At 37.8% G+C, this 24,172-nt stretch overlaps 1 protein-coding gene across 1 annotated transcript in view; it reads left to right on the top strand.

Annotated features, from left to right (window-relative positions):
- MIPEP (mitochondrial intermediate peptidase) overlaps window positions 1-22,928 on the top strand; it is a 76,185-nt gene extending 53,257 nt beyond the window's left edge. The window contains exons 17-19 of the mRNA XM_086481824.1: window positions 12,842-12,963; window positions 13,756-13,829; window positions 22,679-22,928. Of these exons, the coding sequence (XP_086337950.1) occupies window positions 12,842-12,963; window positions 13,756-13,829; window positions 22,679-22,773 (291 nt within the window). The 3' untranslated portion in view covers window positions 22,774-22,928. The remainder of the gene's footprint in view (window positions 1-12,841; window positions 12,964-13,755; window positions 13,830-22,678) is intronic.
- Window positions 22,929-24,172: the final 1,244 nt, after the last annotated feature.

Below are 24,172 nucleotides of genomic sequence, written 5' to 3'. Positions count from 1 at the left end.
GAAGACTGCCAGGCAGGGGGCAAGGAAATATATCTGCCTGTTTTTGTAGTGTCTGCCGGTTTTGTTGCCAGAGGAGATTTGTGTTACTGAGTTTGGAAAATGAATAGAAATTTTGCACGGGCTGGATTCTTGAGTCCTTGTGATGCCTTTAAAAAGCAATCAGTCTTCCTTTTGACTCTTCTAAGAAAGCAAGATAGACCAAATAATAATGACCACACATTTTCTTGCCATTTCTTCCTGAATGTACCTGGTGTCAAAATCTGTGCGCTGTGGGGAATTCAGTACTCTGCTTTTGCTCCAAACTTTTCTTCAAATCATAGCTTATTTGTCATCTCTTGTGAAGCCTGCCTTGCAATTGATAACAGTGTCTGCTTTTAGAGTGTTTCCCCATGTCTCTTCTACCTTTGTCTCCGGGATGCCCAGAGAGGCTTTTTAAAAAGTATCAGGTGACCCTTTGATCAACCTGAGACATGTTCAAAGTTTCTCCTCATGATCTGTTGCTTAGTCCTCTGCCTGTCCCCCAAGTTCAGACTTGAAAACTACTTTCCTTTGAGACAGTCATCAAAACTTAACGATATGCCATTGTTAGTCCTGCTCCAAGCATAATAATTCCTATCTCCTGCTGTGGGTTTCAGTTCAATATCATAACAAAAAATGAGACACAGGGTAAACAGACTCTGCATGATAGTGGAGATTGCAGCCTCCTGCAGTTATAGGAAAGAACTCCCAATAATGAAGTGATTTTACAATAAACACCATCTGCCCAAATCATCATACCTGAATTTTCTTTGTGAAATATCGAATTAGTTTCAATTATTGATTCTTATTTTCAGAAAATTATTGCGGACTTAGATATTAATTGTCTGTCTCTCATAGTAACCGTTCTTCATTCTAACCTGGAAGTTGGGTGGGAGATGCTGGTTTGAGCTGTGACTGTGAGGAAAAATGGTTTTGAAGCGTGAGACGCAGTGAATCTGGGTTCTTTTTTGAACGGCTGCCAAATAGTCCCTTTGGCATTTTTTGAAATTATGTGGCCTTCTGGTAAGCTATTCTTCCAGAAACAGAAGAATTTCTTGTGCGGTACTTGAATACAAAGTGCAATGTTGTAATTAACCCACAGACATCATTATAGTTACATTTTTAATAGGAGGGAACATGTTGGTATGTAGAGAGCCTTTTGATATTTTTTTTTGAATGCTAAAAAGTTTGCTATATACCTTTTTGCTCTAGCTTGTGAAGTACATACCAGTTCAGAAGGAGCACCTCACTGGTGGCCTAAAATTTACATCAGGTTACGGGTTTAATTATGCTCATATACTTTTGTCCAGAGTGCAGGTTTTTTTGGCATCATGAGAACTTATTAATGGCCTATGGATGGTAGTGGTTGGAGAAACCAAAACACCTGTGAGACCAAATACATTTGCCAGCCAAGTTTGCCAGCCGAAAACAAGGCAGGTATTGTTATGGATACCCTAGAGGGAAGAAGTGTATGAAAAACCGTGCATCACCAATGTGGTTGTTAGTCTTTCTTCTTCCTGCAGCTGGAGGTACTCTGCCCAGACAGGGATCCTGACCTCGGAAGGCTCCACCTAGGTCCTTGTCTTAACTTGCTGGAATTGTGTCTGTCATGTTCCTGACAAAGGAAATAAACGTCTGAGGTGCAATCTAATATTTGGAGTGCTTGCTCAGGGAGGCTGTCAGGCACTACAGGAAGACGTGGCTTGCCATGGGTGCTGAGAACAAAAGGGTTTCATTAACAGGGCACATACAAAGGCATGTGGGAGGTTGGTCAGCTGAAGAGGAGACTGAGAGAACTAGCTTCTCTGCAGAGAGAAAATAGTTTCTGCATCACACGTTACCATGTGTCCAAGCTCCCTTTTTATTTTTTTGAAGAACAACTGAGAGCAAAAGGGCAGCTGTATGCCTCTTTTTCCTTCCTAGGAGCCTTTTCTTAGGAGTTTGAAGGTGACCTGACCTCATGCTTAGTTGTGATAGGTAAGCCAGAGGCCAAAAATTGAGATAGTGTGGTTTCTGTAAGTTCAGTATCTCAGTCTTGCGATCGTGATCGCTGTCAGTAGTGGTGTCACAGGGAAGAGGAGAGTATTGTTTTTAATAGGCCTATTCCTCAGCCTACTGAGGGCTGGCTGGCAGTTTGAGTGAAGTATCTTGTTATTGAATCTGCCATCTGTGTCATTGTGGCATCTGTTGTCTTAGTAAGATTTCTTGTTAGGTCTTTGGGGTGACTACTAATGTGTAGTTGTAACTCTGGTCCTGTATAACATTTTATGTGAATATCAGTAACACCACATAAAAGAGTAAATAGTCAGACTGGGCAAGTGATGAAGTAGCTGTCTTAAAATAAAGAAGCGATAACCCTTAACCTCTGAAGGTAAAAGTGGTTTTGAATTCTGAAAACTTTACTCAAGTGATGAACATAAATCTTGAAATTATTGGTAAGAAAGGCTAAGTAGTGGCTGGCTATTAAATTTTAAACTGTGGTTTCACTTCATATTTATTTTATCTAAAATATTCTCAAATTTGTCTTAGATTTATTAAGTTAAACTAATGTAACCTTAAAACCTAAGCAAAAGTGAAAGCTAGGTTAAAGGAAATGAAAAAGAACAGCTAGAAGGTAGAATTGGTGCTGTTGGGAAAGAGTTTTAAATGACCACTACTGGGCTGAGTACGAGGGAATAAATTTTATAGTGCTAATCAATAAGATGCTGAAAAGAACTGAGTGGGAGAAAAAGCCTGTACCTTTGAATATCTGAGAAGAGGAGGTTATGAAAAAAGTAAAAGCCATATAAAAATGTGAAAAACAGAAGACAGGATAAGCTCTGATGAGCCCGAAGTAAAATAGTGGAAGTTTCAAGCAGCTTAAAACCCAAAACCCATCAATAATGATTTAAAACAATGCATCAGAAAGAGGAAGGCTGACGGATATTTGCTGGAACTGGAAAATAGCCAAGTATGATGATTCAAAAGACATTATGTCATTATCAGAGAGACTGAACCTAAGACACTGAATCAAAGTCACAAACTATACTAATGCAAAGATTAGGTAATAAGTGACCAAGCCCTTTGAAAACCTTAAGATCATAAAAGTAGAAGTCATAATATGACTAGAGATAATTACTGAAAGAATACAAGAATTGAGAACAAAAAAAGGCTAGAAATGCTGAGTTAGAAAATGCAAATAGTGAAGGTAATGAAGTTCTGTAACTACTGAAGAAACAAGAGAAGAGTGAGGGAGAGAATAACATCAGATGTCAGAGAAAGCAGAAATATTCCATGCCTCTGCTTCAGTGCTTTTTAATACATAAGTGAATTTTTATTAGGTAAGTAATGCATGTAATTTTTGAGATGGATAGAAACACAACTGAGATTAAGGAATGAAAGAGAGAGAATAATTAGATTAGATGTAGTCAAGTTGTCAGAATATTTAAATTTGTCAAAACAGTCACTGACCTGGAGGAATTAGAACTCAGAATCTCTGGGGAAAAGTGGCAGTGGTATTACGGTAACTACTCTTACAAAGGGAGGAGAACATGGGAACTGTAGGCTAATCGTTCAGACTTTGTCACTCAAGAAGTAGTAGAAGCAATTATTAGGCACCTCGTAAATACTTTGAGGATAATCAAGTCTGCAAAATAACCATGGTTTTGTTAAGAAGCATCTGAGATGGAAGAATCCACTTTCCTTCTTATGAAATTTTTTGACCTTGAGAGTGTTGATAGCATAACTCTAGACTTAGCAGGCTTTCTGGCATGACCTATGAGGAAAGAAGGAAATGGAGTTTTTTTGGCTAGCAGAGAGAAAATTATGTGGGCACACATGAGCATGTTCTGGTATTGAAAACCTTTATGAAAAAAAAATAATTGGAATTAAGACTGTGATTGTTTGTTTCTTATGAGTGAGCAGGTAGGAAAGAAAAAATGGTTTAACTTACAGCAAATGTAATTATGGTCAGTACCTAATCTTTTAAACTCTTTTCCCTCATTTGTTGAAGAGGGAAGTAGACAGCCAGTAGGTCTAGGATCTCCCTTGTAGGGAGTTTTACAGAAACCACTGTTGTAGATCACAGAGACAAAAATTTCATAGTAAAGGCAGAGAGCCTTCATAGAAGATTGCTTTTCTACTTTTTCTCTCTCTTCAGTTACTTGAAGAGGCACTGATGTTGCTCATATTCCACTTTTTGGAGTGTTTTGAAGAGAGATGAAGTCATGTGTCATTACTCAACCTCTTGAAGTCTGTGTAACCCCTTCAAAGTAATTTTTTACCTTGCCATGTTGGAAACCAAAGTTGTTTACATGAAGTGCAAATCCCTGGATTAGTTTTCATATGAGCCTTCTTAAAAGTATACTGTAAGATCAAGTTGAAGAGTCTGGGTCTGAGGGAAAGGTTAATAAAGGACTGCACAGTGAACTCTGGGGAAGTGATAGTTCTATAAATAATTAATAGCTAAAAGCCATTTCAAAAAGACTGGTGCCCTGCCGAGGTCAGTACTAAAGTAGATGCTGGGACTTTCAAAAGCTCTTAAAGTCACCCTTCAAGGTTTGTTTAGGTTTCTGTCTTTCTGGAGTGGAGTTCATTTTATGATAAAGAAAATGCTGATAGCAAATACTGTGAAGATTTGTTTTCCGGTGGTAATATGACACTATTCACTGGGCAACTATCTACAGCAGCAGAGTGTTTACAGATATCGTAAGATATGCAGCACTTTTAAGGAAATTCTTTTTGCAAGTGTTAGCCCCATGAAACTCAAACATACTTTAGCGATAGTATTTACCATGTAGTAGGGCATTTTAAGAAACAGTGCAGGAAGCAGTTGTGCATACATCTCCTGGTAACGTTTTGAAATAGCTATATGTGCTTTAGATATATCTTTTATACATATATATATATAAACACAGATTGCTTTGTTTAGTTTTATGTAATTCTGTTCTCACAGCTCACATGTCCCTTTTTTTCCCCAGGATTGCGGTGCTGGAGCTACATTTGATAGTGAGAGATATAACTGAATATATCATTGTCATAAACACAGGCTAGAGGGCCTGAGATGAAATGCTTCACAAATGTGATGGGAGATTGTCCTTTCTATGAAAAGCTTGCAGTCAAAACAGAAAAGAATGAGAGAGAGGAAGCATTATCACCCCCGTGTAATAGGAGGTGGCAGTTAGACTGAGAGGGGGAAAAAAAGTAGTTTCTTCAAGTCCATACTGCAGTTTGTGGCAGATTAAAGATTAGAATCGTGATCCTCCTAAATACCTGTCTGGAATGGCTCTGGCAAAAGGTAGTAAATGAGCATTACTGTAAAATAGTAGCTATTTCATCTTGCAGTGTAGGTACTGATAATTTACATGATAAAGTTGTACTGGCAAATCTATTTTGCAGTTACAACATTGCTTAAGATATTTCTCATTTTTTGTAAGAGTTTATCAAACTGCATTCATGATGGTATTTTAAAAGAATGTCAATACTTAAAATTAGGTTTAATTGGTAAAGTAGAATAAAACCTTGGACTTCAGTGTGAGTTTGTACCCAAAGTAAACCATGATGATTTGATTCTAGTTATCGCGGGCTTACGAATCTTTAAAGCTTAGGCAGTAGTAGAAATTATTAATTGATAATAGAATGGGGGGGGTGTTGAATGTGTATGCGTATATGTGTAGAGTTACGTGTTACAACACGAAGGACTTGTTTTGAAATTGTCTGATTGCATGTTTCTTATATTTTACTTTAAAGACCAGTTATAATGTTTACGAGTAACACTGTCTTTCAAATTGTCCAAATAAGGTCAATCAAAGGACACAATATAGAAACAATTATCATATCTCTGTATCCTTTAATCCAAGATTTAAGGATTGTGCAGCAATGCAGATCATACATACAGCTTTTTGATGCCAGTATTCTTTATCTCCCATGTCCCCCTTTCCCCAGTCCCTTTGTGGGGAGGAGAGAAGAGGGTGAAGAGTAAATAGTTTTAAATGATATTGCTATAAGCAGCTCAAATGCATTAACAGTTTATAAATAAAAATGAAATATTTTTCTTTACTTTAAATAAGTCAAAGACTATATGGTACATATCTAGAATCACCTAAGTGGTTAATTGCATGTTAAATTCCTTTCCTCTTCCCTAATGTAAACAACTGCAAAAATATTTACATTCCCTGCCTTGCTAGATTTATTTATCATTTTATAATAAAAACACAGAAGTGTTATAAATTGAAATCTTAATCTCTTGCTTGACTTGCTTTCTAAAATGTCAACTATGGCTCTGGGTTGGTTTGCTTTGTGTGCTCTCCTGCTTCCAGCACAGAAATGCGCAACACTGAAAAACTGGAGTGTTGACGTTAAGCAAGTTAGGGGCGCAGCACAAGATGTGGTTTCTTGAAATTAGCTTGCTGTTATTCTAAACAAGATTAGAAACTGCAGCAAAGGAAGTGGCTTTAAAGCTCTTTATTGGATTTTTTTATTATTGTGAAACTCCAGGATGATGGTGATGTAATTCTATAAAACTTAAGAGGGGATCAGGCCAAAAATACAGAAAGTAAGTTGACTGAGCAAGCTGCTGCATACCTATGGAGAGAGTTGTTTCTGTCAGTCACTAAAAGCTCTAGCTTTTCCCCTCAGGTAGCTACTGGCACAAGCACTTTGCAAACTCTGCACTTCGAAACTCATTAAACTGTTTCTTCAAGTGAGAATGAATTGAGGACATCTTCAAAGCATGCTGTAAACTTATGTAACAACCTAATACAATAAGGAAAAAAAATCTGTGATTTGTTTCAGAACAAAAGAGTCAATTCTTTAAGCTGCAAAGCATATGTGAAAATCTTTTTCTCATTTTGTAAAGTAAACGAGTAGTTTAAACAGAAAAGTCGGAGAATAAATTCTGCTACGTGACAGTTTGGCCTCCCCAAAATAAATGCACCCAGCAGCAGAGCTTGAGCTTCGAGCCTGGCAGCCACAGCTCAGGCTTCTGCTAGCAGTGCTGGGCTGCTTGCTGCCAGTGCTGGGGGGGGAGGGCAAGAACAGAAGACGAGCCTTACCAGGAAGCTTCTCAGCTGATCTAACTGCAGGGTCAGTTATTTTGGGAAAGGGAGCATAGAAGAGGTTCAGAGAAGGGCAATTAATTCAGGTCGATTGGCACACTGATTCTGGGAGTCACTGTAATGAATGAATGAGACTGAAATTTTCTGTACATGACAACTGGATGCTGTTGCAGTTCTATGCTGTGAAATCTCTCGAGTATCTTCCTTGTATTTTGAGAAGAGCCATCTGGAACAGAATATGGGTGTGAAGAGCATGGAAAAAGTAAGACCAGATCTCCCAGTCGTCAGATAATACAGAAAAAGCACCTTTTCCCTCTGATACTTTAAAATTATGCCTGTGCAGCTAGCACATCAGAATGGGAAACTTGCTAAGCTGAATGTGCAGCATCCCTCTGATCTGCACCCCACAGTAAATTCACCATTTTTCTGTGCTGAAAAGTAGCCTCATAGTTCTTGACCTGTAACCTGCAGCTCTTTATGTTCCACCTCCAGCTCTTGCTGTATGAGTGGCTGACACAGTGCCAAGAAAACATTGCCTGTGCTAACTTTCACTGTGCTTGTTTGCATGCCAGAGCCGTGTTGTCCTGGATTTCCTCTAGCCCAGATAAACCTTGGTCTCAGCAGAGGGAAATAGCCTGTACTGATTTCCATGGTAATTGCCATTCTCTTCTGGCTCCTAAATTACCAGAGCCTGAAGCTTCTTCATGACTCTCGGGAGTTTTCCATGGGTGCTGATAGCTAAATTCAAGGGCATTAGGAACAACAATATCAAGTTAGTGCCAGACCCAAGGGTTCTCCACCCAGTAGCCCCTGAAGGAGGTAAGTCGGCTGCTCCTCTATTAGGTTTCCTGCCAGAATAAGAATTTAATTAAGAAGGCGGAGGGCACCAGATATCATCTCCATCAAATATTGTTCCTCATGGAAACTATTCAACAACTTGCTCATTGATGTAATTACTGTAGCACACATTTTGTAATTAGAAGACTTAAATGACGAAAATACTTAATTTAATGTTGGGTCTTTTCAGGTTCTCACTTGTGTTTTTTGTCTTAAGATGCAAAGCACAATGGACTTAAATACACTTTGAAGTAACTGAAGTCACAGCAGAAAACGTTGGAAGAGCATTTTGAAAAGTCCAAGCACTAGTCAAGAATTTCTGTGGGTTTTTTTTTTTTTTTCCTTTCCAAAAGATGTAGTAGGATTTTGTAGCATTGATTCCATGTAATTAGTGGAGCTCCATGGAACAACAAACTGAAACAAAAGCTAGGTTAGTATACATTAAGATACCTGTAGGTTTTTATCTTAATAGTTCAAGTAATTGAATTCTAAATTAGTTTATGTAGTCTTCAGAACAGTTTAATTAACTGATCCTACCTATCCTACCTTATTTTTAAAATGAATGCAGTGGCTTAACTTTTAAATAGAAGATACAGGTTGTAGTAAATTGTTCAAATTTCTCCTAGAGCAGTAGTCCTATCCTCCCCAAAGGTAACAGGATAAATACTTCTATCCTCTGACTACAAAGGAAGCCTGTGTGACTAGTTTGGGCAGGACATCTAGTTTAAGGTAGCTGAAGTAAAATGAACTGAATCTTACTCTAAGAATGTATCCTACAGTGACTTTTAAAAAAAGTCCTGATAAAGGTGTAAGAGTACAAAAGTATCAGTAAGGTATTTTTGTTTGTTACACGATGGGATGGAAATCCATTGCACATTCAATATTGGAAATATTTCAGACATGGTTATAAGAGAAGATTGATAATGTTGGTGGAAAAAAGGCCCCTTTAATAACTGCAGTGGATCAGTCGCACACCTTTATTTCATTCTGTTGGGCTGGATAAAAAGCAGGCATGAACATGACCTGTGGATGGCATATTATCATAACCCATGGGCTATGCTGTAATACACACTGTTTTATAAACTCCTGGAATGGGTTCATGGAACCTTTTGAAGTAGGTGATTACTCAGAGTCGTCATTAACTTTCTAGCTGCTTACCAAAAATATAGCATTTAATAAGGAGAGTGCCCTAGTTCTACATGTCTAGCCTTTACCCTTTCCAAAAGGGAAATTGATATATCTCTTCTCTTTTTTTTTTTTTTTTTCTTCATCTGAAGAAATCATTCGGCATTGGAAATAACACAAGAAATCAAGTAATTTTGCGTTTATAGCTAATTTTCTTCAATTGGAGTTTTATGTTAAAAAGTGAGCCATTTAGTTTTAAATACATTTACATTGATGCGTTTATGTTTTATTGATCATAGAACTTTTTAAAGGATTATTAGCCTATGTATTCTGGGGCTTTTTGAATGTTTTGTTGCCTAGATTGTAATCTCCTCTGTATAAAGCAGGAAGAGTTTTTTAGTGCAGACAGGTAGCTCCTCGTGAATTAGGGTAGAGGATGTGTCTTAATGTTTAAATATTTGTTTACAGGTAGCTAATTCCAGTTTCGTAAAATTAGTTGCTAGAACAGCATGGAATCAGAAAATGTACTGGAGTAATGTAATAGGTACTGGGTAATGGTGAAATATTGACAATTGGGACCTCCTGATCAGAAACTTTGTGTGAGGACTGATGAAAAAGTAGTGACACAGAATGATGACATGCCTGAGTTATTCATACTCTAGAGTGGGGAAGATCTGTACTGGTTAAAAAAAAAAAATCATTTTAAAGTTGAATATAGGCTTCAAACTTCACGAGGGAATAGCGGTGTTTGTGATCAGATTTCCTTAACTGCCACTTGCAATAGGAAAACAATCCTAGTTGCAGTATGCCTTTGAGAATGGTAGTCATCTTATATAACTTGTGCTATCTAAAAGTATATTCCTCATGTATTCCAGTGAAGGAAGAGAGAGTCATCGATGCCTTACCTGTCTTAGGCATCTGTCTTAAGATGGATTGACTCATCCTCTCTTTTTGTTTCCTTTTTTGGATACTGTCCTGTTGCCAGTATGTTTTTGCATTCTTTACTTCATCCTATTTGAGAGCCTCCACAAATTGAGGGATTGAGATGAGCAGTGTCTTTCCTTGGTCTTTCTATATCCTTCCCTTTTCTCTTTTGAAACGAATCAATGTGAAGTTTCTTGAGTATATTAGCAAAGACAACGAGGTCAGGCAAAATGTCTTATATTTGAACAGAGGGTACTGAGCTCTGCTTTAGGTGCAGGCTCTGAAACAAACTTTTGGTCTTGGACAGGTTGCTGAGAAGATGTTCTTTTCTCCTTGCTTACTTGTGATAAGAGAGTTTCGACAAACCTGATGAATGGGAACAGTGGATCATCCTGGAGGTGCAGACAAGCAGTTTTAGGTGCAGACCATTAAATGCAAGAGCATTTGATGTGAACAATGTAATCTGAGCAGTTGAGGAAGACATACTCTCCAAGTTAGACCTTATACAATGCATTAAAATAATTATTTTCTGATGGGAGAGGTAGAGATGTTCTTCAAGCTCACAGAAATTATTTTTGTTTGTAGCAGAAAAGCAACTTGGATTTTTCACTGAAATGATCTATTTAGAAAGTACTTAGATTTCTCAGTATGTGAAACCAATTCATCAAAAAGTTGCTCTCTCAAGTTGAAACTTCTAATCCCAACTTTGAAAATTTACTATACGATAAAGTAAAAAGTGACATGTTTTTCTGCTCAGACTTCTAAAAATGTAGGCTGTCTGGTTCAAATCTGGTTCAAAATGTGCTTTTAGTTTAGTGATTATGGTTATAATTAAGGGACTAGTTAGAAAAACTGTAGCTATAAAGTGTAAACACAGCAACCACAGTACTTTTCAGAGCAAACTGGAGAATCTGTATCCAAGCTGAATATTTTTACATGCATTACAATGAGATATGGTACGGTTGGTGTTTGCTTTAAAGAAAAGAAAAAAAAAGTTAATTATTCTTAAGAGTTTGCATTGTGCATCAAGACCCACAGGAAAATTGAAGACTGGAGACTTTTTTCATCTCTTCTAACTTTGCTGCTTCTACTTTAAACTAGTTGTGTAGGCTACCACTGAGGCTAGATTGCTCACCCATAGCAAATTCCGTTTGTTTTGGACACCTGTCTTAGGGTAGAGATAACCATCTTGTTAAAAGTAGCTTTTGAATGGCTGAATTACAGCTAACTTTGAGAACTTTATTTGTAGGTCTTGCTCCAAAAAGGGAGCTAACAACTTTCTCATCAGTTGTTCATAATGATCTAGATTATAGGCCACTGTTCACTACCTTTTTTAAGGTAAATGGACTGATTAAAAGCCAAATACTTTCTTTTTCCCCTCTCTTAGTTGGTCACTTTTTAACGTGCACATACAACTTCGACTTGGCTAAGGGAAAATAAGATGATGATCAGCACTTTCCTGAATAAAGAAACATAGTTTATTTCATCTGTGAAAAATCAGAAGATTATTACTTAGAGTGTGATAAAGAATCACAGTCAAAGATAAATAGTTCTGGAAAATTGTTAATGCCCCTTCACTTTTCTGTTTGGCTGTGTCAGAATTTCAGCCATTGACTCTAGGATAAGAACAAGCATCTGACAGCCCATGGATTTAAATGTAAAACATTTGTTATGCTACTTTATTGTTTATTTTCTAGTTCCTCTTTAAAACTCTGTTTTCTGTAGTACCTGCAAAAATCTTGACAACAGTCATATCACCAGAATTTTAAGAGCTTTGACTTTGGATAGGAGGACAAATAACATACAGGACTTTTCTCCTCTTTGATTTTCTCTGAGATCCGAAAGGGCAGAGTAAGTTGCTCACTGCTTCATCTATACATTCATCCATCATCAGTTCAAAAAATATGCCCAAATCTGTTGGAGAACAGTGTCTTTTCAGCTTGGTCCTGCTTGTCTTTCCACATTGCACCAGAGAGGTGATGAGATCATCCTTGGAGATACAGAGACTTTAGACAGAGCCTGAGAAACCTCATCAAAGTTGGCTCTGCTTTGAGCAAGGGTTGAACCAGATGACCTTCAGAGGTCTCTCCCAATTTAAATTGCTCTGTTACAGTCAAGGAAATAAAAAAAAGAGTATTTTTATTTCTGTGAAAGTAAGGCTGATACTTCTGATTTTCTCTGCTAAGAAAACGTAAGTAAACAGTCAACGCCAAACAGCATTAAAAAAGGAGTCCACCGTCACTGGAATGAGTCATAAAGCAAGTAACAATATGTAAATGAATAGCAATATAATTACAGATGATAATCTGCTATGTATATGCATTTAAAAATGTGCAAACAAATCTGTGAACAATGACATTGCATGTGGATGTAATTTGTCTACCTCTCAGGTTTTTGGCATATGGGAAGCTGAATTTTTTATGGTATTAAATGCGAGTCCCTATTATCATTCTGTTTGTGGCAAAAGTTTATAAATTGCGCTTTTACAAGTGTGACACTGCACTTGCCCACGTGGAAAATGATAAAATGTGATGTTACTTGTAATAAGGTAATTGTGGTTTTCTTTGAAGACCAGTAGAACAGCGCAGCTAATATGAGATATGAATACATTTTTTTACTGCTTGGTTTTCTCTCCTCCTGACCCTATTTATGCATCATTTCAGTTGGGATGATCAGTATATTGGATATATAGTATTTAGGTTGAAAAATCCTTCTTACAACAAAGGAAGTGCTCATTCTGGGATTTCTGGTGGTTGTTGGATTTTTTTTTTTTTTTTTTTAATTTTAACTGTGTGTCATTAGTAATATCAGATTTCTTCCATGATACTTCAGAAAATTCCAAACAATTTAAAGGATTTAAAAGGTAACTTCACTTCTGTTTTTTGTTTGTTTTCTCCTTACAGGCCTGGCAGCTGCGATTCAGTCATCTTGTGGGCTACGGTGCTAAATACTACTCCTACCTCATGTCTAGGGCTGTTGCCTCCATGGTGTGGAAACAGTGTTTTGCTCGGGACCCGTTTGATAGGTAAAACCAAAGAAAATATTAAAATTAAAATACAGATTGAAATATCATGCTGCTTGCTTCTGGAAGACATGAGACAAATAGGGCCCTGTAGGTTTGATGGGGTTTTTTAAATTATAATTAATTTTTAGCCTTTTTCTTGATATTAAGAGGATTACAAAACAGGAAATAACCACAGATAGGAAGTGTACTTTGGGACATGTTCATTGGTGCAAAAAAATTTGTGTTGATATTTTAAAATACAGGTGTGCCAGTTGGGAGGCACTGAAATCCGTATTTAGATGTAATTAGAGAACTTGATTTTCATAGATGCCTAATTACTTGTGATTTTCTATAGAAATGAAAGCAACTGCAGATATTAAACAAACTTCATGTCACCAACTTCAAAGCTAAGTATAGCTATCCTACTGATTTTGCTTCGTGAAATTAGAAAGTAAATTGTGAGATCACAAATTATAAGTGTTCTTATACCTTAGGAGAATGTTCAGAGCATTGTAACAGAGCAACTTTTCCCCTTGGCGCAATGAAGGCTGAAATGTTGTTCCAAATTAACTTCTATAAACAAGCAACACATATTCATATGTATAAAATTTGTCTCATTCAGTTACTCATTGTATAATTTTAAATGTAATTTGAATCTGAGGATTCCACATGGAATCAAGGTAGTCATTGTTCCAGGGTGGAAAATTTTATTTGATCTCTGTCTCTGAGTTCTGTAGAGATCCTAGAAGGAAATCTGACTGAAAGCTGAACAGGTTATGTTTGCAGATGGCTCTGACATCTGTGTTTCTCCAGGGCAATGGGTGAGCGTTATCGTAGAGAGATGCTGGCACACGGCGGTGGAAAAGAGCCCATACTTATGGTTCAAGGTAGAAAAAACTTAGAACACTTTTATTCCCTTGCTCAAGGAAGAAATAATTTAACTGCATTTCCTAATTTGGTCTTTTTAGTTTAATTGTGATTTTTGTTGGATTTATGAAAGAAAATTTATTTGTTCATTTATTTAGTTAAGTGGACTGGTCATCAACTTTGCGTCATGCTCGGTGTAACTCCTTGTGACACACAGAATAAAAACACACACAGATAGTTGGGGTGAAGTGTTGGAAGGGGTTGTATTACAAGGCTGTCTAAAGAATTCGGGATAAGACTATCACATACTTGAAGGAAGATAGATGACAATGTTATTGGATACAAAAATTTAGTAACTTTTACATACATGGAATTCATAATAGATGTGGTTATTCTGTATACAAGAGTTTGAACGTGTTTTGGCCACATTTTAGCATCATCAAAATAAATAGCTTTGGTTATATCAGTACTTCAAGTTATATCAGTACATTCTCATGAAATGGAAGTCTGAAGACTAATAAAGAAACATCATTCATTATTCCTCTCAATACCACATTTGCCTTTTGAATCTGACATTTAAAAATCATTCATAGTGATAGCAAAAATACTATACTTCATATATTAAAAAAAATAATGTCAGAAGAATGAAACAAGTTTGAGAAACTGCTGACTATCTCAGATCTATCAGTGAGATCAGGATGAACACTTTCCTCTGTAATCCTGCAGTATTGAAACGAAAAATTTTTGCATGAGTGTCTCTATTCCTTGTTATGAGCACTTGGTAAGTACTTCATCTGATGGGGTATCTTTCAATTCTCTCTGAAATTCTTAATATTAGGATGAGTACTAATTCATTGGCCTCTGTTCACTCCGGTTTGGTAGACTGGAAGTCTAGATAAGGAAGACAGTGGTAATGTGTCTGTATTTCATCATGAGATTGGCACAGTTTCATAACTAGAACATTTCAGTTCTTTGACCCATCTGTTTATATTTGAGGCCATAACCTGTACTCTCCTTAGGCTCATCATATATTAAGCAACTGTATATTCTTTAGATTAATCTATTTATATTTCTGATCTGCAGGGTTACTTTTTATTTGGCATGACTTTGCAAGCTTGCCTTTCTTTACTGTTCTTGAAGAGTCTGTGTTTGTAACCTCAAAAAACTGTAGCCCAAAATTGTGGATTAAGTAGCTGCAAGACAGGAACGTACATCTTTACAAGCAAATCCAATTATTGTCTTGTAAGTCATATGGTAGAGAAAGAAAGAATGTTTTTAAACACCAGTTATGCTTATCATCTCTTGTATTTCTGGGATGTATTTTTAATTTTACTGAGCATGGAATCTTCCTGGAATGTCCTAGAGGCTATGTTGAAGTTGCTGGCAGTGTGCTCCCTTGAATCCAAATATTATTTGAATGAAGTTTGCAAAATTAATCTGTAGATGGACTTACATAAAATCTATGGAAGTACAACTGGCTTTCCCCCTTACATGTGAAAGAACACAGTGGAACATAGTACAATCAGTTTGGGGTTGAAAATATACATCAGCTATTTTGGATAGAACTTGCTACTGAAATTAATCTGAAGAAGTGACACCATAGTCCAGGAAATACCAAGTTTATTTTAAGTTTAAAGGAAATGCAAATATGATGAAGTCTGGAAAGGCACCGTGAAAGCTCACAAAGGAGTTTAACTCTTGTAATGCAGTAGTTAAGTGTTTTAGGCATTTCAATATTCATAGTCTTCCTGCTTATAGTCCTCAATTCATTTAGTGCAGATAGTTCATCCATGAGTCATCAGGACGGATGGTGAATGATGAAGAGGGGATAGCTGTGCAGCCTAGGATTTGAAGAAGAGAGCAAGCTATGTTTAAGGAATAGTTGTGCATACTGCAGGGCAGTGAACTTGGTGCTAATGGTAGAAATGGGATCTTTTATGATGTGACCAAAAAATCTGTGCAGTTTGATTTTTATTTTTTTTTTCTATTAATCAGTAAATCTGTAAACCACTAAACAGAACTGTGGGTCCTTTTAAGGTCAGTAACTGTAGTGCACCTGCTTGTGTGTTTGTTCACGTGTAATAGGAGAACCAGACAGCAGTAACTCCTCTGTGTCAGCATTAGCATGGGTGATACTGGTGATAAGAGCACAGACTATGATTTACAAAAAATGACAGAAGTTTTCAAAGTGTTTCCACAGAATTACAGGATCATAGGATAGTTGAGGTGAGAAGGGACCTCTGGAGGTCATCTGGTCCAACCCCACTGTTCAAACAGGGCCACCTAGAGCTGATTGCACAGAACCGTGTCCAGATGGCTTTTAAACATCTCCAAGGAGGGAGACTCCACAATCTGTAGGGGCAACCTGTGCCAGTGCTTGTTCACCCTCACAGGGTAAAAGTGTTTCCTGATGTTCAGAGGGAACGTCCTGTGTCTCAGTTGGTGCCCATTGCCTCTGGTCCTGTCAGTGGGCACCACTGAGAAGAGCCTGGTTCTGTCCTCTTTGCACCCTCCCTTCAGGTATTTGTACTCATTATAACAAGATGCCCCTGAGCCTTCCCTTCTGTAGGCTGAACAGCTCTCTGAGCCTTTCATCATAGGAGAGGTACTCCAGTCCCTCAGTCATCTTGGTGGGCCTCTGTTATATGTCCATGCCTCTCTTTGTCCTGAGGAGCCCAGCCCTGGACACAGCATTCCAGGTGTGGCCTCACCAGTGCTGAGCAGAGGGGGAGGATCACCTCCCTCAGCCTGCTGGCAATGCCTTGCTGGATGCAGCCCAGGATGCCATTCCCTTTCTTTGCTGCAAGGGCCCATTGCTGGCTCATGTTCAACTTGCTGTCCACCAGGGCCCTCATGTCTTTTTGGACAAGCAGCTTCCCTGCTGTGTGGCCCCCAGCATATGTTGGTGCCTGGGGTTGTTCCTCCAAAGGTGCAGGACTTTGTACTTCTCTTTTTTGAGCTCTGCCCTATCATCCAGATCATTAATGCAGATGTTAAACAGGACTGGACCCAGTATTGACCCCCATGTACCTTCCAACTAGACTTTGTGGTACTGATCATCTCCATCTGGGCCTGGCCATACAGCCAGTTTTTAATCCACCTCCCTGTCTGCTCATCCAGCCCATACATCAACAGCTTCTCTGTGAGGACCTTGTGGGAGACAGCGTCAGAAACCTTGCTGAAGTCTGGGTAGACAATAGCCATGGCTCTCCCCTCATGTACCAGGCCAGTTGTTTCGTCATATAAGGTTGTCAGGTGGGTTAAGCATGACTTGCCCTCAGTGAATCCATGGTGAGTATTCCTGATGATTTTTTTATTTTCATGAGCCTGGAAATGGTTTCCAGGATTAGCTGCTCCACCACCTTCCTAGGGATTGAGGTGAGACTGACCAGCTTGTAGTTCCCTGGGTTCTCCTTCTTGCCCTTCTTGAAGACAGGAGTGACATTTGCTTTTTTCCACACTTTTGGCACTTCTCCCACTGGCCATGGTTGATCAAAGGTTACCGAGAGTCACCTTGCAATGCCATCTGCCAGCTCCCTCAGCACTCATGGGTGCATCCCATCAGGGTCTGTGGGCTTATGTATGTCCAGTTTGCTTAAATCTGATCCTCTTCTATCAAGGGGAGATCTTCCTTGCTTCAGATTATCTCACTTTTGTATTCTGAATTTCGCTTTTATACTCTGTATTTCTTTACTATCCCTTTAAACAGAACTTTTAAAAGATACTCAGGATCATAAAAATAACCAGAATTCATCAGCAGATTCCTTGTCTGTGCATATTGTAGACAGTGCAAAGCTTAAACAAGCATGCTTGAATGACTTCCTGAAAAATGAAATTGAGGTGACTTAGGTCTTTTGTCAAGTTAATAGTTTGATTGCTTGTTTGGGATTGTTTGAGGTTAAATCATAGAACACACGTGATGGAAAAGGTTATTATATGTTTATACTTATACTCTGTATTTGTTACAAGAATTGAGAATTTAAGGAGAAAAGTAAGAACAGTTACTTGTTCTTTAATTCATTTAGGTTCAATCAACTTCTGACTCCATTTGTTGTGTGTTTTCCTTTTCATTATGGATTTTTTAGAATACTTAATTTCCATCTAATGTTCGTTTTCATCAGTTGCAAAACTGTGCTCCCATAGCAGATGACCAAACAGATTCCTGATTAAAGACATATTCCACCGAAGTAAAAGCTTGTTGATTTTACTCTTCTTCAGGGAAACAGTCCAGATTTTGTGCTCACTAGTGCCATATTTCAAAAACCTTAAGTTCTGTAGGTTGTTATTTCAGGCATTTTTTTTTTATCAAGAAATGCGCTTCTACAAGTCTGACTTTTGGATGCATGTATGTAGCCTCACCCTTGATGTTCTTCCGTACCTCATTGTGAAGTTAGCCATAGTCATTGACTGTTTGATAACAGATAACTTTGCAAGCGTATTTCATTTATACAGTTTCTTTGTTATGATTTTCTTCTCAGAAGCTATTTATTGTCTTTCTTTTGTGTTTGGATATGACCGTAGCTTTTCATCTTTCTCCCACATGATTCCATAGATGGACTGATTAGGAAAGATAAAGGATCTGACCTGCCATCCAGTGGAGTTACTGACAAGATTCCTGTTTCAACTAGTCTTAATTAGAAAACACAATATGCTTTTTTGTTGTTTGGATTTGATTCTCTTGGCATTTGTTTCCATTTAAAAAAAAAAACAAAACAAAACAACAACCCCCACACACACAAAGGCTTCATGAAACCTTTTTTAACATTTTCTGAAGTGATCCCTTTTATCTCACCCCTTTGATAATCTACAAAATACGGAAATAGTCACAAATATGGATAGCAGGAACAATTAAAAAATGAGTGAACAATGCTTTGTCCAAGAGGCTTGCTTTTTTTTTTTCCTTTAAAGAGGAAATACAGTTTGAGAAGGACTTGATTCCTCTGTCATTTTGAGTTGGCCACGTGTCTCTTACAGACCCTCTCCTTCCCAGGACCACATAGCATTTAGGATTCCAGATTCTTTTAAAGATATGTAACCCAGGTGTCCCTTCCAGGTCCAGTTGTGTGCTGGTTGCAGGTCTGAACAAGATTCAGGTGTGCACCATCCCTCCCTCTCTCCCTTGGCACTCCCTGACTGGAAAGAAACCCAGGTGCCTAGGCAGAAAGTGAATTGCAGTGTGAAAAGTACTGGGTTGGATGATCTGGGAACTGAGAGCATGGAATATACCCTGGAGTGTGCTTCTCCTACAGTTTTGATGCAGTCACGTTGCCCTTTGGGTCTCTGAAGAAATCCTCGTGCAAAATACACGTGCAGTTGTGTTCTTGATTTGTTAATGCTGTACTATATGCAGGCAGTCATACTCAGCTGTGAGCACACATGGTAATCAAACCAACTGAGTGTGTAAGTAAACATGCATTTGCTCCAATGCAGTTTGAAAATTTGTTTTTCTGTGCCTCAGATTTTACTTTGTGGAATAATTATGATTTGAAGAGGCTGTAAAAATCTTCAGATAATGATTGTCTGTCTCTTTGAAAATATAAGAAATACGCATAAATCCTGAAAGGTGACGTGAATGGCAACATATGTTAACTCAAACTACATGGACCCAAAATAATTAGTGTTGCAAAGGGGCAGAGGCCAAATTTTGCCACAGGCTTTATTCTTCTCCCAATTTTCGGTGATTGTAGGTTATAGCTAACCAGCTCTCAAAAGGGTGTGGTTAACCACAGTGCTGTAATGTGAAAGAAAACTTCAAAGCAGAGAAGATAAGCTATGCAGTTGCCTTAGGCTTGGGAGAGACTGAGCTGAAATAGGAGTTGGGCTGAACATATGAAATACACTCCTAGATTTTAAAACTGCAACCATCAGACCTTGTGGACATCTTACTAAATCATTTAGACTGAAGTGCTGAGTACTTACAGTGTATCAAAGCTGCTCTCGCTTTGATATATTTAATAGAGTTTAAAGTGAGACGTGACCATTCTTAACGTATCTGTAGAGTAAGAGGTTAAAACACAGAAATACCATCAGTGTCTGTTTCTTTTGGAGTTGTCTACTCTGAAATCTGTAGTTACTTATTTCATAAGGGCATGATCATTTTACTGCATTAGGAGTTCTTCAGCAATGACCTCAGTTACTCTTCATCCTTCCCTTGCAAAAGCAAATTCTGCTAGCATCTGCTTTTGATGTCAGCGATATACCACTAATGCAAGAAATCTGAAATCCGTTTGTATTATCAAAAGTTGGAACTACTGGGTAGGTCATTTCACAGCACCACTGACAGAATGATTTTGAATTCTCCTACATATTTAAAACAAACCATGTGGAGTCTAAATGAATGCAATTTGCAGCAAGTTTTTGAGTGAGATTTGGTAAGACTGTGTTCAGCTGCGCTAAAATACATCCAAGTGTACTGTAGTTAATTATGTTTCTTTTCTTCATTTTGTAATATCCAGAGTTGGAATGCTTTTGTTATGATTTGCCATTTTTGCGTAAGAGGGAAATTAAATTACTTGAAGATAATCCCAGCATTAGTCTCTTCTCTTCCCCCTGTTAGCTTTTCCTCTTTTGCAACATATTGATAATCATGGTTTTAAGAATTGTCCACAGCAGAATAAAGTCTAGAGTGTCAAAAGAATTGGCTAAACACCATCTGGGCTGGCTGGTTTTTGTACAGTCAGTACTGGAAGAGAGTTTTTGTATTTTGAGGCTTGGGAGTGGTGGCTATGTCTATTATGGCCATCTTTATATACTGTCTATGCAGCATTACAGTCATCCCTCCATATTGATACCTGATAGAAAAGGGCCTGTTGGCTATAGAAAAATGATTCTTTTATAGAGCCACATCTTAAAAACAGGACGGAAGGAATAATTTCACCATCTTGAGATTTTTATACCTGAGATAGTCATCCAGGTTTCCTTTCTGAGATACAGGGAAAAGTAGGTGCTTCATAGGCACAACTCACCTCGTCATAAAGGAGACCTCTGAAAAAGGTCAGATGACTGGCACCCATGAAGGTCTTCCTACTGTTCAGTCTCTAGAAATAGAGCCAGTTAGTTCAGATGTAAATGTCTGAGGCAAAATGAGGCCAAAAAAGACAAAATGAATTGTACAGTTGGGACTGGACTGCTCCAGCTGAGTCTAAGAAGAAGCTCCAGTAGTCATGCATGAAAGTCCATGTTCCAGGGGGCTGCCATCCATGTCACCTTCTTAAGGCTTTCTCTGCAGTTCTGAGAAAACTGCAGGAAAATAATATGAGTTTGAATTGGAATTTTTCCAAGGCTGTTAGGGAGCAAATACACATGTCCCTCAGCCAGCCCACTCAGGAACCTGAGAGAGGGAGTGTGCAAGAGGCCATGGCTCTCTGGGGAGGTTAGATTAGTGGCTGGTATCTGGGCACATCTGTTTCTCAGCCCGGTATGTAGCCAGCCATTTTTCATTGTGAACCAGAAGTAATTCCACAGCAATTTTACTAACATTACAGTAATGACAAGTTTACCAAGTATTTGGAAATATTAATTCTCTTCTCTTTCATTTTGAAAGTAGCTTGATGCAAACTTCATTTAACAGCATTTCATAGGTGCTATATATATAACAAGATTTGTTTTCCTTTAAGTGCTCACTATTAATCTACTGGGTCATGGCACTTTGTATTGACACTTGCAACATGGGTTTAAATCGGATTGAAATGGGATTCTGTGAGGCCTTAGCAAGAAAATTCTTTTTGCTTGCTCACACAAAATTACCTCGAGCCAATCTGTTTCCTGGTGGGTTCTGAATTGTTGTGATATAGTAAAAGATTCCGGTCTTTTAGCAGCATGCAATTATAATTTCCACTGAAAGCAAATATTGTTGAGGATGTGAAAGAATATAAAATCATGTTCAGTAGGTACGCCAATCAGAAAGGGTAGAACAAGGTTATATTTACATTGGCAGTTGTCAGAAAGAACAGATCACTTCAAAGGAGTACAAAGATTAAATTTTACATTATTTGGCAGCTGTACTGTTTTTTTTTCTGGTACAAGTAATGTGGTAGATTTCCTTATATAGTCTTGAAAATGTTAATAACAGTGAAAAGACCAACACTAATGTAATGTTCAGTACAAGGAAACATCTGAAAATAATTTACAGGATATATTCTCATGCTTTCTAAAAACTGGGATTCTGGGGAGGGAGGTGTGAGATTTTTAGCCGCTCTGTTTGTAGAATTACCTGACAAAGTACTTGAGCATGATTCTTCATTATGCTAATTTCTCTGTCTCTTATTCTGTAGCCATATGGCACTAGTTGCACTAATTAAAATTCTTAGTAAAAGGTAAGTCTCGGTACCGTAAGAAAGCAAAAGTAAAACTGCAGTGCACTGAAAATGGTTTTGTTTGACTATATTTCATGCCTTTTGAAGAATTTCAGAGATATTTGTACTTTAAATACCAAATTAAATGTTTTTAAGGTGTGTAACCCTTTGAGAAAGTATGTTGTTTTCTCAGGCTCTGTCAGACCCGAAACTCAGCAGATAAGGATTTAGATACCCGCTCAATCACTGATTTATTCTAGTCGTTTGGAAATGACTGAGTCCATGGTTACATTGCTTTAAAATGGATGTAATTCCCTGCTTAAGTAAGATTGTAATGATAAAAATCAGTTAACAATCTTGAAACCTGTCAATTCTGTGATAACATTTAACAGGTAGCTTGAAGAAATTAAATAATCCCTATACATTACAACTGCATTTATTTCTTGACAAAGAAACATGATAGCCGTTTCTGTCATATTGTGACATTAAAAGTTAGTCAGCAATAAGCATTATTATTGACAAAGCTTTCAAGGTCATAGTATTCTTGTTAAGAGTCTGTTGTCTTGGTTTTGTAGGTATGCTTCAGAAATCACCTTCAGTTGAAGATTTTGTGGATGCCCTTGTTTCAGACTTAGACCAGGACTTCGAGTCATTTATCATGGACTCATAAAAATGTTCAACAGAACTGAATTCTTTTGTGGAAGGTTGCATATATCTTCATAATTGTGGATAAAATATTGTCGTGCCTGGTTTTGGTTCTTGGTGAACAATTGTAAAAGTTTGAATGTTCATGTTGGTGGAACAGTAATAAATAATTTCATTGGATCACCTGGTTTCATTTATGAAGGTGATGGCTTTCCATTGCATAGAAGCTTAAGCTTGGAATTTGAGAGAAAAAATGTAGCATGTACTGTTAGAAAATTTGATCTTGTTGGAACAGCTGATTAAATGGGAATTGGACTCATCTTCAGGGTGAGTGGAGTGGTATGAATGGCCTTTTGGTATGCACGTTGGATTCAGTAGTATGTTGAGTGTCATGACCCAGTTTGCATGGGTCTTTCTCACATGCTCATGGATATTCTTTAAACTTGTTTGACCCTATTCCTTGCAGGAGTTCTGCATTGGGGAGAAGCAAATTCTGTTTGTATTGGAGGGGAAATTGGAAAGAAAGATGATGTGGAAAACTAGGAACTGTATTTGAGATAGGGAACAAAAAGATCGGAGAAGAAAAACTGTAGTCATACAGGTACATGATGGAAAATGTTAGGATGTGGAGGAAAGTGTTATCTTGCAACACAAAAAAAGAGAGACAAAGGAGTAAAATATATACTCCACAAATGTTTCCTAGTGGAGGAAACTACTTTTCCATGGAAAGTAGCCATGATTTTGTAGCTGTGAAGATCCAACGGGTATATGTGTGGCCATGTTTGTAAGTAAAAATAGTATCTTTTGTTATATGAAGCCGTTGAGCAGGTCTTTTTCAGGTTTGGAACAGAATAGCAAACTTTAAAGCTAAGTAAATCCAAAAGATGGACCGTTCATTGTATCAGGTGCCTAAAATGTTTGGGAGGAGGAATGGAATTTACAAGGTGCCGTAAAACTGGTCTTGCTGTTGAATTAGTAGTTTTTAAAATATCTAACAGAGTTAGAATTTTAGTTCCTAGGCTTATCTTTTGCAGATCTTCCGCTGGTTTTCAGTGTTCAGGGCTCAGCAGTTGTTTTCTGAGGAGTATTCTGTTAACTGGGTCCTTGTGTCCTTTTATCTGTTATCTAGGTGTGTTTGTTTTATTGTATAGTGGTGGTTTAGTTTTGCCCACATTACTGTAAGGGCTTTACTGGATGAAGTCTGTCATGTTTCAGTCAAATGTGTTGATAGTGGGCATGGTGGTGTTGGGTTGATGGTTGGACTTGATGATCTTAGAGGTCTTTTCCAACCTAATGATTCTATGATTCTGTATGGTTTTGCAGGCATTTTGATGATTCTGTTGCAGAGGACCATTACTATGGAAATATGTCATCAATGTTGCTGCATGGGTATGACCTGAATCTGGTCCCTCTGTGTTTGTTCA

This window comes from Leptosomus discolor, chromosome 1, assembly GCF_034619465.1.
Source record: "Leptosomus discolor isolate bLepDis1 chromosome 1, bLepDis1.hap2, whole genome shotgun sequence".
NCBI classification, from domain to species: domain Eukaryota; kingdom Metazoa; phylum Chordata; class Aves; order Leptosomiformes; family Leptosomidae; genus Leptosomus; species Leptosomus discolor.
The sequence above is the reverse complement of the archived record's forward strand: the minus strand, read 5'-3'. Positions and strand labels throughout refer to the sequence as shown.